At 42.8% G+C, this 15,231-nt stretch overlaps 1 protein-coding gene across 7 annotated transcripts in view; it reads left to right on the top strand.

The window, feature by feature from the left end:
* FUBP3 (far upstream element binding protein 3) overlaps positions 1 to 15,231 on the top strand; it is a 40,238-nt gene that overhangs the window by 7,747 nt on the left and 17,260 nt on the right. For 5 of the 7 annotated variants that reach the window (XR_014227017.1, XM_082295322.1, XM_082295320.1 and 2 more), the window contains exons 3-9: positions 6,057 to 6,107; positions 6,581 to 6,614; positions 8,198 to 8,247; positions 9,774 to 9,845; positions 10,560 to 10,617; positions 13,187 to 13,349; positions 14,205 to 14,303. Coding sequence is in view for 6 of the 7 variants with exons in the window: in XM_082295322.1 (XP_082151448.1) it covers positions 6,057 to 6,107; positions 6,581 to 6,614; positions 8,198 to 8,247; positions 9,774 to 9,845; positions 10,560 to 10,617; positions 13,187 to 13,349; positions 14,205 to 14,303 (527 nt within the window). In the remaining variant the exon portion in view is untranslated. The remainder of the gene's footprint in view (positions 1 to 6,056; positions 6,108 to 6,580; positions 6,615 to 8,197; positions 8,248 to 9,773; positions 9,846 to 10,559; positions 10,618 to 13,186; positions 13,350 to 14,204; positions 14,304 to 15,231) is intronic. The other 2 variants (XM_082295318.1, XM_082295319.1) reach the window with 2 other exon arrangements.

The raw sequence follows: 15,231 nt of genomic DNA, 5'->3' as shown, positions 1-15,231 counted from the left end.
GCCCTGTGCTGTTTACTCTTACCTAGATAGCACAGTGTTCTTAGGCATTAGTGTTAATGTGAAGCAATTCTTTGTTAGTTCATGACCTTTGGGAAATAGCAAACAGTGTAATTTAAATCTTGGTCTATGGGAGTTGAGGGAGGGAGGAGGATTTGCTTATTGGGCCTGTGCTGGAGCCCACCTACAGAGTACCAGGTGTACACAGTACATGCTCTTCCCTGATGACCCTTCTTTTCTGAGTGCAGGTAATGTGTAGGGACAGTATTACACATGTTCCTTTCCATCTGTGACAACAGTCACAGCCCAGGAGCTGAGTTGCTGTCAAGTTCTGGTTGCTTTGTACATGAGTTCTAAGGAAAAATGGTACTTATGTAAGATGATGCAAGCTGGAAGGAAACCTCCTGTATTAGATTAGCTTTCTCCATTATTATTTGAGAATTCTAAAATCTATGAAGAACTTAAAATTGGTCCCAGCCAAAGGATAGTTTATTGCATGGACATAGCTGGTAACTGTCATAAGTCAATATTGTATGAATTGTTACAGTTTTAAAATAAGCCACTAGTTTCTTATCTTTGGTGGGATCAATGAAAATATTAGAACAAGAGTTTTTTAGGTTTTATAAATCTAATGATATGCATTGTTACAAGAAGTGTTTAAACTGTATTATCTGCTGCTCTGTAGATGCAAAGAGCTCACTTTTCTTTGTGAAGAAATAAAAAACATGTCTATGTCTTCCTTTTGCTATTTCCTCTGGTATTTTTCCTGACACTCATAGCCCTGCAGGGTGATTCTCTCCCCCATGGATATGTTCCGGAGTACTGAGGAGATAGGCAAAGCTGCTGCCTAGCACTTCATTTTGAAAAGAATTTTTTTCTATCTGATACAAAGGCTGAAAATAACTGCATGTCTGCTTCTCAGTCTGAAAAAACGTGCTGGAGCATGGGGAGAAGTTTCTTTCATGTGGAGCCTCTGGCTTGCTAACATTTACTGTTTTCTGAACACATGCCACCACCCACTTCTGTTCTCTGCTCTTGGCTCTATTTGAGCAACAGGTTGCTGCTGCTCCTTTGGTTTGGGGTTTCAGGAGAGAACTGATTCATCTGGGTGAGCCCCCATGCTTTGTATCTTGGACTGGAGTATCCTTTTGTTGAGAAGCCAGAGGTCTGGCATTGCTGGTGTGTGCTGGTTCTGCAGGAGAAGGTGCTGGGCTGTCACAGGCTTGGCAGTGTTGGGGAATGCTGAACAGCTCTGAGCTGTGCCTGAATAGCTTAGGGACGTGGCTGTGTGTGAAAAAGAATAAAAATAGCCTTCGAGGAACCAGTCATTCACAACATTTGTCCCGCTTGTGTCTTTCATTGATCAGACTGAACTGGGAGAGCTGACCTCTTGACAAAATGGGTTTTAGGAACTTGTAACACGTGAAATGGTCGTAGTGCTGTAGTGACAGGTTAGACTTTGTACTTAAACTTGTACTGACGAGCCCTAGAACTTGGTGAGCCTTGTTTGTGTTGACACAGACCGTGTCAATACAGTAGCAATCTGGGCTATAAACGTGCCTTACTGCTGGTTTCTTGTGCTGTGGTAGATAACTCCATGGAGCGGGTATTGTTCCTGGGAGAGCCTCTCAGAGTGGCTATTCCTGACTCCTGGATCAGCAATTGTTCTGCTCACCCTGTACTCAGCACTGGACCTTGCCTGTAACTGTTTTTAAAGGAGCTCCAATGCTGTGTTTGCCCTTGGGTTGCTCGTATACATCTGTATATGACTTTGTCCAACTCCCTTCCCAGAAATCTGATCTGTGAGATCTTCGAGGAGAAGAGAAGTGACTGAATATTTTAAAGGGCTGGAATTTGACAAAGAAGCAGGAATTGTCCGGGTAGGGCTAAGGGTTGTAGCACTTCTTTCAGCTTGGGTCATGTTGGGTTTTCTTTCTAATGGTATGAATAAGTCATGTACTGAGATGCAGCTGTGTGATGAGTTCCCTCCTACAAGTGGAATCCTCCTGTGCTGTTCTTTACCTGCAGCCTGGCAGAGCAACTCCTGAAGCTGTGGGTGCTTCTTGCTGTGTATCTCTTTGTGTTGTGATTCATATCTTAGTCTTGGGCTACCTGCTCTTGCTGCCATGTAATTAAATGTCTATAATGCAGCTTTAGCTTTAAACATCTGGAAAATGGAAGTTGCTTTTAATAGGACGCTTTAATTAGGAAAGCACTTCTATTTGGATGATTTTTTAAATTCTCTGTTAGCTGCAAACAAGGGGTGTTGGGATTGCATGCCCACACTTTTCTCATTTTCTGCTTGTCTGTGAACCACAGTTTGGAGATGTTGTCAAGAAGTGATTATGTTACACATGCTCTAGAAATGTTAGTGTGTGGATTTGGATACGTTCTGCTGCTCTGGATGAGCTGGAAACAAATCTGGTGGGAAATTTACCTCTGTATACTGCATGCTCACAGCTGAGTGCAGGTCTCACTGCTTCCTTATCCCCATACAGCTCTTAGGAAATTAATACTGTTCTTAATACTGCTGAAAAAATTGTCTCCAGAGGAAATATTTAAGGTGACAGGAAAACTGTCTGTCTTTCAGGACAATCTAATTCTTCCTGTCTGTTTTTGTGAACAGCTGCTGCTGTGGCTGCCTGATGCCAGCTTAGGAAGTGGTCTTAAGACAGGTGTCAGTGCATTGATCCAAACAAATTCAGCAGCTTTTAAAGCATTTCCAGGAAAAACAGATTTGTCGTAGTGTTGGAAACCAGGATGTGTGGGTGCCTTCTGCACTTCCCTTAACATAACCCTCATCTGAACTGTGGAGCAGCGGGATCAACCCTGGTAACCTGACTCACTGGTGTTAGATGGAGCTTGAGACTGATTATTTCTCTTTTCCCTGGCTTCTTTATTTCCCCTTTCTGGAAACAACTTGGAAGTAATCTTGCAAACAGCTGTAGTGCAGAGAAGAGATCAGGTTTATTTGTACTGCTCCCGGGAAGTCACAGCTGGCATTTCTGTGGCCACTTGCAGGGGTTAATGTTTCTCAGCGAAGGTGAGCAGTAGGGACAGGTGAGTCTGACCTGCAGAGAGACCTGGTGGCACTTTGCCTGTGGCTGCTGCTGAGGACACACCCCAGCCCTCCTGTAAAGGGCCTACTGCTGCCTCTGGCTTCCATTCTAATTAATAGGTCCCTCTAATTACCAGCACAGATTAATAAGTTGGTTTAATGCTAAATAACCTTTAAAGAAGCAGCCTCCTTTTGTTCAAAGGAAGCAGGGATCTAGTCTGCTGCAAAGAGACTGATGGACAGAATGTTACCCTTTGTTTGCCCTGCTTTGGGCTGCTTTAAAGGAGCATCCTGTTAGATCTATAGGATTAAGCAGCAGCATGGCAGCTGAAGGCTGGGGCATCCTTTGAGTCTGGGAAAACAAAGGTGAGAGACCTTGGAGAAGCCTCACACCCCTTCATTCCACTCTTCTCCCCAAGCTCCTGTGGTACATCCAGATCTGAAGATGACCCGCTCTGGTGTAATAAAACTTGGTTGTAGTAGAACCAAGGGGCTCAAACACGATGTGATCCTGCTGTACAAAGTACTTTATTCTTTTCTTCCAGCGTGTTTTCAGTGAAAATAGTGGTGGGCAGAAGGGAATTTTATCCCTGTCTTACTGCTGAAGAAAGTCAGTACTGATGCTCTTTGACACATCTGCAGCAGTAGTAGGACCAGGGCAAAAGTCCAGATCTCTTGGCAAAAGATTTAGTTTAATACACAAAATACCACTGTTCAAAATTGTAACTTTATGGATGGCCACTTTTTAAAAAAAGGTGGTTTAAGGGAGGGGAAAAAACCTCCAAAGATTTACAGTGAAGACAAGCACAAAAATTATTAGAGTTTGCCTATTTAATTAAAGAAAAACCTAGCAATATTTAACGATGGAGAATTAGGGTAACTATCTTTGCAGCTTTCTAAAATTTATGATGATTCCATTTTGGCTCAAAAGTATGAAAAGCAGCCCTGTTCCACTGCTCTCCAGGAGATGTGTTGCTCTGATTTTATTCTAGCCATGAAGATATTCCTGAAGAGACTGTATATTCCCATCATGCACATTAATTTAGTGGGAGGCACTGCTCTGTTTTGTGGGGCGGAAGAAAAATCCGCATTTGTTTTGAGTGTCTGTTAGGTAGAATTCAGTTAAGGTGAAGCGTAAAGCAGAATGAAGAGTTATCAACCAGCAGGTGCCATTAATAGGAAATTGTGCTGATTTTATTCAGTATTTTTCCTTATTTGCAGTAAAATGACTGCAGTTACAGTTAAATTGTACTGAATAGATGTAAAAGGGGGAAATACAAATGTGGTTTGTCAGAGTTCAGCCCCATCCTTGGTGTGAAGGGAGACGGTGGGATGGTGCATCAGCTTTCGGTATTGTGGCTGTCCCAGCTCTGCCTCTCTATTAGGCCCTGTTTTTCAGAGAAAAATGGGCATGTTGGAGAAGGAATGGACCTTTAGGTTGTTGGAACTGGGAGCCACATCATTTCCCCCCCCCCCCCCCCCCAAACCAGAGAGAAATCATAACTGGCTTGAAGTAAATCATTTCCATTTCTCTCCATTTGCTTTTGATCTCAGTTTTTCGAGAAGTTACCTGTAGACTGTGGAAGGAATGGTCTCTCACATAAGTTATTGTGGCATCACTTTTTCATACTAATTAGCATGAATAAATACATAGTAAACATGCATTAAGGCTGGTATCTCCCTGTGAGGGTGAATAGCTTACTCTGGTTGGATAGTACTCAGAATGGGTTGGAGAGACATTGTTACCTACATCTAAAGCATTAATTCCTTGACCGGTTTAACTTCCTGTGCTTGTACAGGTTTCCCCTCGGAAGTTGTCTTTTTCAAGTGTAGGATTGTGTTACAAAATGAAGGCTCTTCCCTTCCTTGCGTGAACTTGGGGAGTTGATTATAGGATGTGTATCTGTCTCATAATTTGTGGGCAGCGGCTGCAGTGGAACAGATTGCTAAGAGAGCTGTTCTGGTGAATTGAAATGCGAAGTGGAGATTTAAATACAGCCTTTGCAGAGTTAAAACCACTCTTTCTGGCATCTTGATAATGAGTGGCCTTGGCTGTGGCAACCCCACACTACACCAATACCACCAGAGACCTACTGTATGGAGCTGAAATATTCTGAGTGCAGTTTGGAGCAAGATTCTGAGTTTGGTTGTGTTTGCTCAGCTCTGTGGTAGGAGCTTATCAGCCAGAGCAAATATTCCCCATTACATCACCCACCTTTTTCAACTGCAATATTCATAGTTATCAAATTAGAGCTTTTTATGTTCAGGGTGAGAATATGCAAAGACAAATCTAAGGGAGTCAATAATGCAGGAGTCGTCTTACTGCTGAGCTGGGGAAAGTAATAAAATAGATAGACTGTTGATATTTAGTCCTGAACTATTATGGGGGTATTGACACGCGGCAGAAATACACTGTTGACTCTCTTTGTCTATTTTCTTTGAGTAAAGTGTTTGGCCACAAACTTGATGCATTTTTCTACCGGATTTAGAGAGCGTGGGATGCATCCACTTTCTATCCCTGCCAGCTGATTGCCAATTTATTTCAGGTCAAAGAATGTGCAGCTTGCTGCAAGGTAGTTTGAAACAGCATCTTTATTATCACAGCTCACATATTGGCCAGTTTCATTTGTTTTGTTCCCTGTGCCCTCCAGGCATGCAATATAATCTTTCAGCTGGTTGTTAGCACCAAATGGTCTGGTTTTTAGCTGGTTTGCTGCAGGCAAAGTCCAGTAGGAAGCCCAGCAGGGCTTGTGTTCCCACTTTGCATGAGTTGGTCTAATGATATTTTCCCTATTAACATTTGGAAGAAAGATCTAATCTGTTGGGGTTGGGGCAGAAGTCTGTCTGAGGGTTGTCAGTAGGGAGATAACTTGTAATCATAGATGGACCAGCAGCTAACATGGCAGAAATGCCTGGAATTTGTTCAGGAACCTGTGTTTTGTTGGGTTGAAACACTGTTTGGGTGCCACGAGGTTACTTAACAGCCCTATTCCTTTAACAGGTCTCCGTGTAAGTGGGCTCCATGGAGCACAGATCAGAGACACAGAGAGAAGTATGTGCCAGCCGTGTCTGATGCTTGGACTGAGGGAATCTCTGAGGCTGCTTGGCTTTTATTCTTTAATACACACTGGTCTTCGAATTTCTCTCCCTCCTCCTCCCTCCCCGCCTTTTCCCTTTTTTTTTTTTTACTGCTTTGGGCTTAATTTGGGAAGGGGGGAGGTCAGTTGCAGGGATTTGGATTTGGGCAGGCAGGATTTTCTCCCATGACTCTCAGCATGGGGAGACGCGGATCAATTCCCTCTCCTGTGTTCAGCTGGACACTGGGCTATGGTGTGTGTTGATCAAGAAATCCCCTCCTGTTTTGTACCACATAACGCATTCATTTCAGCCACTGAACCTAAATTACTGTTTTGCTTTTCTTTCTTTTTTGATGAAACGGTAAGAACTCTTTTTCTATAGGGATGAAGTTAGTTTATCCGTGCTAATGCTTTGATTTTTTTCCCCTTTTTTCTCTCTCTGCCACAGTAGGTAACCAGTTAGGGGCCCTGGTACATCAAAGGTAAGCAGTGGGTTATGTTTTATTATTTATTGATCAATTCTAATTGTTTATTGATCCACCATCTGTAGTAGTGTTAGGAAGTCAGAGGTTGAGAATGTGGAAAAACTGTCAGCTTGGGTTTTCTCCAGCCTGGGTTGTTTGTTCTGATGAAAAAAAGAGGAGTTTATGTGAAAGTTGGATTTGGTCCCTGCAAATCTGCAGGACTGAAAAAAATAAATTCTCTCTCTTTTTCCTTCCCCTGCCCTGGCAGGGAGCAAGAAAGAAAAAGTGAAAAAGGTCTGGCGTTTTGGCAAAAGGTGGAAGTATCAAACAGACACGTGTTATTGTTGGTGTTATTACTATTTAGTACTGTTGGTGTAATATGACCTGGGATGACACCTTTGTCAAAGGTGGTTTGGGAAGACTGAAGCAAGTATGAGTTGTCATCCAGCATGTCTCAGCATCCAATAAAAATGTAAAATTCTCAGTTTTTCTCAAATCCTGATCTTGAGGAGTTGTCTGTGTTGTTTTGAATGGAAGAACATTTCTAAAGCTGAGTTAGCCCAAAGGTGCATAGTAGTGCATTTCCATCCTAACCAACTGTTTGGGGCCTCAGCAGAAGGGACAAACAATGTCCATGAAGGCTGTAGAACCTGAAATTTTTAATGGTTAAGTTAAAGCTAGTGTCTGACTAGAGCAGCCTAGAAAAGTGTGGGCAGTGCGTGTACTTTATCTGCTACTTAGCTAATCAAGTCTCGTGTATTTTATAGCTTCCCTTACTGATCTTAAGCAAAAAGATGGGAAGATTTTAATATACCTCGCCACAAAACCTGCATTGAACTTACTGTGCAGATGTTTTATTGCTATTGAGATTGCTGAACAAATTGTATATAATGCATGTTTTCAAATTCCATATTCATGGTGTTGTGTTTTCTACAAAACAGAAACAGCTAAACAAAAAAGCAATCCAAGTTAATTCCTTTCTATTTGACTATGGTCAGGTCTTAGGAAACTGCTTTGAGTGCTCTGTTTTGAGGCAGGCACATTGAAAACATCCAAAGAGCAATAGGTATGGAAGTCTTGAGATAATAAGAATTCAGAGAATAGTCGAAGACAATTTTTATGAATTCCAAGGAGAAGAATGATAAGGGCAAGCAGGCAAAAAAAAGAGTCCCAAACACCAAACCTGTGACTGCCAGAAAGGGGTGTTCATGTCAGGACTGGCTTTGGTTGGTGTCTCCTGGGAGGAGAATATCTGGAAGTGCAGACACTGCTGCTTGGGAGGTCCAGGCTCAATGATAAGGAAACTGGTTTGGTTTTTTTTTTTGTTAAATCTGTCTGGAGCAAAAATGACAAAAAGAACTTTTTCCATCAGCTTCATTCAAGATACCAGAGGTAGACTGGACATGGATCCAGCATAGGAGGAATTGTGTGACCATGAGAGGTCCCTTCCAAAACAAATGATTTTGACAGTGATGTGCTCTTACTTGTGTTTGCAGAATCCCTGTCCTGAGCCCAGGCTCCATGGCAGGGATGTAGTTTCTTCCAAATTGTTCTTTGTAATGAAAATTTGATGGGGTTTTCTTCCTTTTTTTTTGTTTTAGGGCTGTAATAACAGAAGAGTTCAAAGTGCCTGATAAAATGGTTGGATTTAGTAAGTACCTTGGATGCTTTTGATGCTTCTCAGTGTGTTTCCTGTGCAGGAATGCTGTTGATTCTGACACAAGTTTTTGTGCTTATTAGCCTTGGATAAGCCTTGTTTAATGCTGTCTTCATGGGGAACAGAGGATCTGTGTTTAAAATCCAGATGCAAACTTCATGGAAAAGCTCAATGTCCCAGTAATAAGAACAAGAATGTCTGCTACAAGTTACTGGGCATTTTAGTGATTTTCTCTTTTAAATTCCCATTAGCACAGTACGTAAACAAGTCAAAAGTGAATTTATTTCCCTACATTGCAACATTTTACTTTGAGTATGCAAAACTGTGGGAGTTGAGGAAGGAAAACAACATTTAAATGTTAAAATATGAGTTGACTAAAGGCAAGTTAAACAGAATTTTAAATTTCCTATACATTTGCTGCAGGGAAACGCAACCAGACGAGAGTTTTTCCTAGATTTGCATTCCTGGTGCTGTTTTCTTTCAAGCTTGATCCTAATTTCTGTCTTCCTCTTAATGATCATTACTCTTGCTTTCAGTGGCACCTCCTGCTGATGTGTTACTGCAGTGATTGCATAGACACTTCTACTGCTGGGTCTCTGTGTATCCCTTCCAATTTGATATATGGAAAGTAAAGAGGAAAATAACAGGCCGTGGTAATTACCCCATAGTGCGCCAAGTTTTGTTCTGACTCTAAAGACACTGTAAGACTGTAACTCAAATTCCTGCAAAGGAAAGGCTCCCTCCTCTCCTGCCAGACCTCTTCATTTACCAGTCCTGGTGCTACACATGGAGAAAGTTGGCCCTGGGAGAGGGGAGCTTGCAGGCATCACCTCTGTGTTAAATCTCACCCTGGTTCAGATACGGGGGGATGCCCCACCCCACAGCTGAGATGCTTCTTTGGGAGCATCCTGAGCCAGGAATACCTGTTTGACTTTACAGCTTTGCTGTTTTTGCAGTCTGGGAAGGGTAGAAATGGTAATTGGTGTGGTCTGTGCTCTGCATGTCTTGTTGTGAAACAGTGATGTATCAACTCTGAGAGTTAAGGGAGATGGATATTTGTGTTCACTGGGGGTTGATAGAGCATTTCAGGATATGGCTCTGTCTGAGTGCAGACAGCCAAATAGCATGTCCATTCAAAAATGGCAGTAAAATAGGAATTATAAAGAAACAAGTCCTTGCCTTTTTTAGTACCCAAAATAACTGGCTTATTGGTTCAGGCTGAACAAGGTGTACTTAAATTACTCTCCCAGCATCACCCAGACTAGTGCCTTATTTCTTTCATACTTACTTCTTTCCATTCCAGTGCAAGACTGGTTTTTTTGTTTTGTTTTTCTAAGCAAATAGAACAACTTTCAGCAGTATTTCAGTGTTTTTCTGCTATGATAAATTTGGATGCCTCTTCCGCAATTGTGGAGTCAAACTGTTCCTTTATAGACAGCTTCACCAAAGTAAAAGGGGGAAGGTGCTCTGCAGTTTCCAGGAAAAACAGTTTGTTCTGATGCTTGTTGAACTCATTTCAGTAATCGGCAGGGGAGGAGAACAGATCTCACGGATTCAGATAGAGTCTGGCTGCAAAATTCAAATTGCTCCAGGTAAGACTCTTTGTGTGGTGGGTGAACAGGTTTTAATGTCAAAGGGTGTTGTGTCCATTAGATCAGGCAATTCCCATGCTCACAGTGTGTTATCACCATTAACATGGATACAGACAGGCATGGCAGAGCTGTTGTTGGACCCACCTCCCAACCAGGGTAGAAAACAGGTCTGTCAGGTGGTTTGGGGAATGGAACATTGAGGGAACTGGCTTTAACCAACAGATGGTTGCAGAGCAAATGGGCAATCCGTGTTGTGCTTGGACCTGAAGCTGTTGAGTTTTCTCACTTTGCTCAGCTCTGTGGTTTGCCTCTGACTGGCTTGATCAGCTCCAGCTCCTGGCAGAAGACATTTCAGGAGGGTTGGCAACAGCTCTCCATACAGCTTGCTTTGCATCATAAAAATGAGACCATTCATCCAAATGGGATCATTGGTGCCAGTTTGCTTTGGGGAAGACTGGGCTGCAGTGCTGTACAGGGAACTGTTGATCAATGTTATCGGAGTTTTTACCCCTCCCTTTAATTGGTGGGGAAGGCTTTAAAAGAATGCAGACATCCAGTAAATAATTTAAAATATGTTGATCCTGGATGTCTTTGAATTCTTTAGCATGCTGTGTGCAGGTGGGTGGTGCTTCCATTGGTGCTTCATGGTCACTGAAATAGCTGCCACATTTTTAATTCCATGTATCACAAGTTTTCTTCTTGTTTCCTTTACAGACAGTGGTGGGATGCCCGAGAGGCCCTGTGTACTCACTGGGACACCAGAGAGCATTGAGTGAGTTCTGATTTAGTTTCTCTCCTTTTTCCTTCTTTCTCTTCTCCCTAATGCTGTGCTCTGTCAGTGGTGCTACTTGGTTATTAGCCACACCAGCAAATGTTGGCCTAGAGAAACTTGAGGGTCTCTGGAGCATAGAACCTCTTGGTCTGATGCTTTAAACTGTGCACCTCAAAGGCTTTTTTTCCACTTGCAGTTTGAATCCTCTGCAGAAATTTCCTTGGAATTCCCCTCCGCAGGGTGAGGTTGCTCTTAGGGCACCTAGGATGCAGTTTTGTAACTGCAGCTTTCCAGGATACTGAGCTAAGCTGTTGAAGGGCACTTCTCTTCTCCCCTTCGCTTCCCTACTCCTATTGAGATGAGCATCCTTCCAGCTGAAGAAGGGCTGCATGAGGCCTCTAAAGCCTGTGGGTGCCACTCCAGGATACCCTGGAGGTGTTGGTGTTGTTGCAGAGCAGCATGAGGCCCACTGGGTGCTTGTCTCTGCATCGCTGCCAACAAGAAGCAAAGGACTGAACCCAAGTCTTGATTCTGCTCCTTGCATGGTAGAGACACGTGGCCAGCCAGCAGGGATTTCTATCTTTAGACCTATAGAAACTTTAGGGACAGTGTTTCCTCCCTCCCCCTTCCCAGGAGCTGAGTTTGAGACTCTCACAAACCAGTTGAGGACCTCCTGCTGGAACTGGATCCAGGATCCTCAGGCTTACAGGAACACACTTAACATATGGAGCTGCTCTTTCTCTCCCCAGCCTTTGGGTAGGTGGGTTTTTTAAAATCCATCTGGAAATCTTTGAGTTGCATTTGAAAATACATGGGTGCAAAGACTGTCTCTCTAAAGAGAAGACACTCATCATTCTTCCATTCCTAAAGAGATCTAAGGGTACTTAAATCTCCTTATTCTACCATAATACTGCAAGCAGTGAGCCAGAATAAATACAATTGGCAAACTCACATTATAGGGCAGGCAGTGTATTCCTGCTGATATTGAAGTGGCTTTCTCCCTTTAGCAAAGGATATTTAAGAACAAGAGCAAAATACTAAAAAGCTGGGATGCCTCATGAGATCAGTTGGGGGAAAATGGGGGAGAGGTGTAGTTAAGACTTTGTGGTTCTGAAATAAGCAGTTAAATGTACTCGTGTCCAAGGCTGTCTTTAAATAAAATATGAGTAAATTTTAAAAGTGAGACTGTTCAGTTTGTGAAACAGAACATGGACATGGAATTAAGTGAAATTTAATTTACTTTTGTGGTCAAATTCTTGACAAATTGGTTGTTTGAACTGTTCACGCTACTTGTAGAAAAATAAAATAAAGTCAGGAAACCATTTTAGATGTCAGACTTCTTTGAGAAGGGTTTTGTGAGAAATGTTTTCATTAGTTATATCCAGTGACAAACTAATAGGCTTAATTTCTGAGTGACCCCTTCTCATCTGAAATATGTTGTGTATTAACTGTCGTGGTCTCTATACTGTCACTAAAAGAACTTTGCACCAAATGTGAAGGTAGATGAATAAAACCTTTTAAAACTTTTCCAGAATATTTGAAGCAGGCTTCCAGAAATTCCACCTTTTCCCTTTTGTTGTCAGAAAGTCAAGGGCAAGCAGTGTTCTGCTCTGAGTGCAGCTTCAGAGCACCACCCCCTGAGCTTCCTTGGGGGAATGTCTGCTTCAAGGGATGACTTTGTACTGGTTCTTCAAATCTCTAGAGAGGAGTCAGTTGTCCTTAAGGTGACTGATGGTGTGAAGTGGAGAGAGGGGAAGATGCTGCATTAGGCTGAACAGGAAACCAGTGAATTTCTTCTGCTTTCAGAAGGGTTGTGGGACAAGGGCAGGAATGGGATGTGCTGGTATAGGAGTCTTCAAGATGAAGGGAAACCCTGTCAGTTACCTCTGACATGCTAAAGATTTTAGAGAAGGGATCTTTAATCTCCCAAATGCTTCTTTGTGTGTCTCTTCTCACCAGGAGTAGAAGAACCCAGTCTTTCACTGGTGGCTGCTGCAGTATCCCTGCCTCGCTTCGCGGTGTAGCTTCAGCACCTACTGCTTGGAGCAGAGGCTGTGTTAGGACAGTGTTCTGGTGCTGCTGGTAAGAGCAGGTAGAGAAGAGCAAAGCAGTTGCCTGTGACTGACCAGAGAATGGTTAATCCATGGGCTGTGTTAGTATCAGAGCAGTGTGTGTTTTTTTGTCTTGACCGAGAAGGAGAACAGAGATTGAGTTTTATTATTGTATATGTGCTAGAAAAGTTAAAACCTAGAGCATCTTCATTTGAAGTAAGCACCCCAAATGTAGTTCAACTATTGTCCTTAACTTCCCAAGAGGTCAGAGCATGCTGCTGCTCTTCCTTTTCTCTTCCCCTTTCAAAAATCAAACTGCTTATAAGTAATCATGATAGGGGAAAATAGACATCAAAGAGTTAAAAAAAAAAAAAAAGGCAAACATTGTGCTGACTATGGTTTCCTCCATCTTTCCACTTCTCCTCTCCCCGATCACTTTCCATTCCGATGGTTCCTGGTCTCTTGGTCACGTGGAGCAATGTTGTCTAATGGTTGTTTCCCTCGATTCTTTTCCAAAGACAAGCAAAACGGCTACTGGGGCAGATTGTAGATCGCTGTCGGAATGGACCTGGTTTTCACAACGATGTTGATGGCAACAGTACCATTCAGGAGATTTTGATCCCGGCATCCAAAGTGGGTCTAGTCATCGGCAAAGGAGGTGAAACAATAAAACAGTTGCAGGTGCGCAAGATGCATTTCCTTTAGGGCTCTCTTCCCTACTGCAGCTTCTCTAGATCCACTGGAACAGGCTGAAGTGGAGAGCCTTGAATGCTCTAACCTTCTCCAGCAGGGACTACTCTTCTGCCTTTGGAGATTGGACTCAAATCCAATCTTGTGTTACAAAATCAGTGTGGCCCCAGCTACACAAGTAGTGGAGTTTTGCCAGAACAGTGACAGAAACCCATGTGCTGTAGATAACACTTGGTGTGTGCTGTTCAGGAGGGGATCCCTGTAGCCAAGGAAGGGCCATGTCTGCTCTGCTCTGCAGTATTTTTAATGCCAGCTATGCTGTTGTAGAGTGCTCTGCTTCTCTTTTGTTGCTGATCTGTGGTAAAGCTGCCATGTGTCATCTTTTTTTCTCATCCCACCCCTTTCTAATTAAGTGTTGTGTTATGTATAAACTGTGTTCCTGGATGTTCTTTATTCCTCCATCTGGTACAAGTTTTTAAAGAATAGAGAGTTTTAGCAAAACATCTAGGTTAAAAATGGAGGAGTTTTGAGTGCCCTGATTAGACCTCTGTCACATAGTTTGGAGGCTGGTCACTTAATAACTGTTATGTGCAGACAGCTACAGATTTTGGAAAGGGCTGGAAAGTCAGTTATCGAGGTGGAGAGGGTTTTCCTTGCAAGGATTTCAGCTATTTGAGAACCTCAGGAGCAGCACAATTTCTGGCAGTCCTTTACACTCTAGGACTGTTCCTGAATTTGTGCATTCTGTAACGGTGCTGGTTTGACCTTCATAATGTTTAGTGTCCAAAATACAGTCCCTTGTTTTAGGGACTCTGCTTAGAAAAGTGCTCTGTGCTTTTTCTTCAGGAGCGAACAGGTGTGAAAATGATTATGATCCAAGATGGTCCTTTGCCTACTGGAGCAGATAAACCTCTCCGAATTACTGGAGATGCATTTAAAGTACAGGTATGTAACAAAAGCAAAGTGGTTTCCCAGGAGAACTGAGGAGAAATTTAAACCTGAGTGTATTTGTGAGCATCTAATGGAGTCAAATCTGACTGTAAATGTAATAATCTTTCCCGGTTTTGTTTGTTCTGTAAGGTTGAGTAGAGCAAGTTAAAACACCAGAGTAGTTTGTTTTACAGCATAACTTAGGAGCTGTCACTCCACATAAATATTGCACATGGGTAGGAGTAGAGATGATGAGGAAGGTTTGGAGAAAGTAGCTTTGAAATGCTTTCCAGCCTGTGTGGCAAAAAATGAGAGCTCTGTGTCACTCGAGCAAATGGGTTCTTAGTGACTGACTGAATCACACATCTGAGACAGGGAACCTTTCACAAAACTACCTCAGACAGCCAATCGACGCAGGTAATTAAAAACCAATCCCACAACAACTCCTGAAACCAAGGGGTTTGCTTAATACTGGTACTTCAGTCTCCTTGTGTCAGGGTTCTGCAGATGTGGATGAACCTGCGGTTTGGAGAAAAACCCCCATCAGCTGGAGACTGGGGGATTGCAGCGTGATGGGAGTGCCTGAATTCGAGCATTAAAGTTCAGCCATGGCATGTTCCACTTCTCAGCAAGTGCCTTTCATACCTTGCTAAGTACTTAAATCTAGCTTAGCATTCCTGTCTCCAATAAAAGTAGTTCTGTTTCATACGATCTCCCTGTCTTGGGGTGACTTTATGATGTGTATCCCACATCGCTGCCCTATGCCCAGAAATTAATTCTTGTGCCTTTCTATGCCTTTAAACTGAGCCTGAGAGGAGGAAGGAAAAACTGAGCAAAACTTTTTCAAAGCAGGTTGCAGCTTGTTCAGGGTCACACAGAGATAGCAACTTTTTTTTCCCAGCCAGCTTTCAGCCAGTTGTTCAGTTTCTTTTCCTCCAGAGAG

This window comes from Coloeus monedula, assembly GCF_965178545.1.
Source record: "Coloeus monedula genome assembly, chromosome: 21".
In the NCBI taxonomy this organism is placed as follows: domain Eukaryota; kingdom Metazoa; phylum Chordata; class Aves; order Passeriformes; family Corvidae; genus Coloeus; species Coloeus monedula.
The sequence above is the reverse complement of the archived record's forward strand: the minus strand, read 5'-3'. Positions and strand labels throughout refer to the sequence as shown.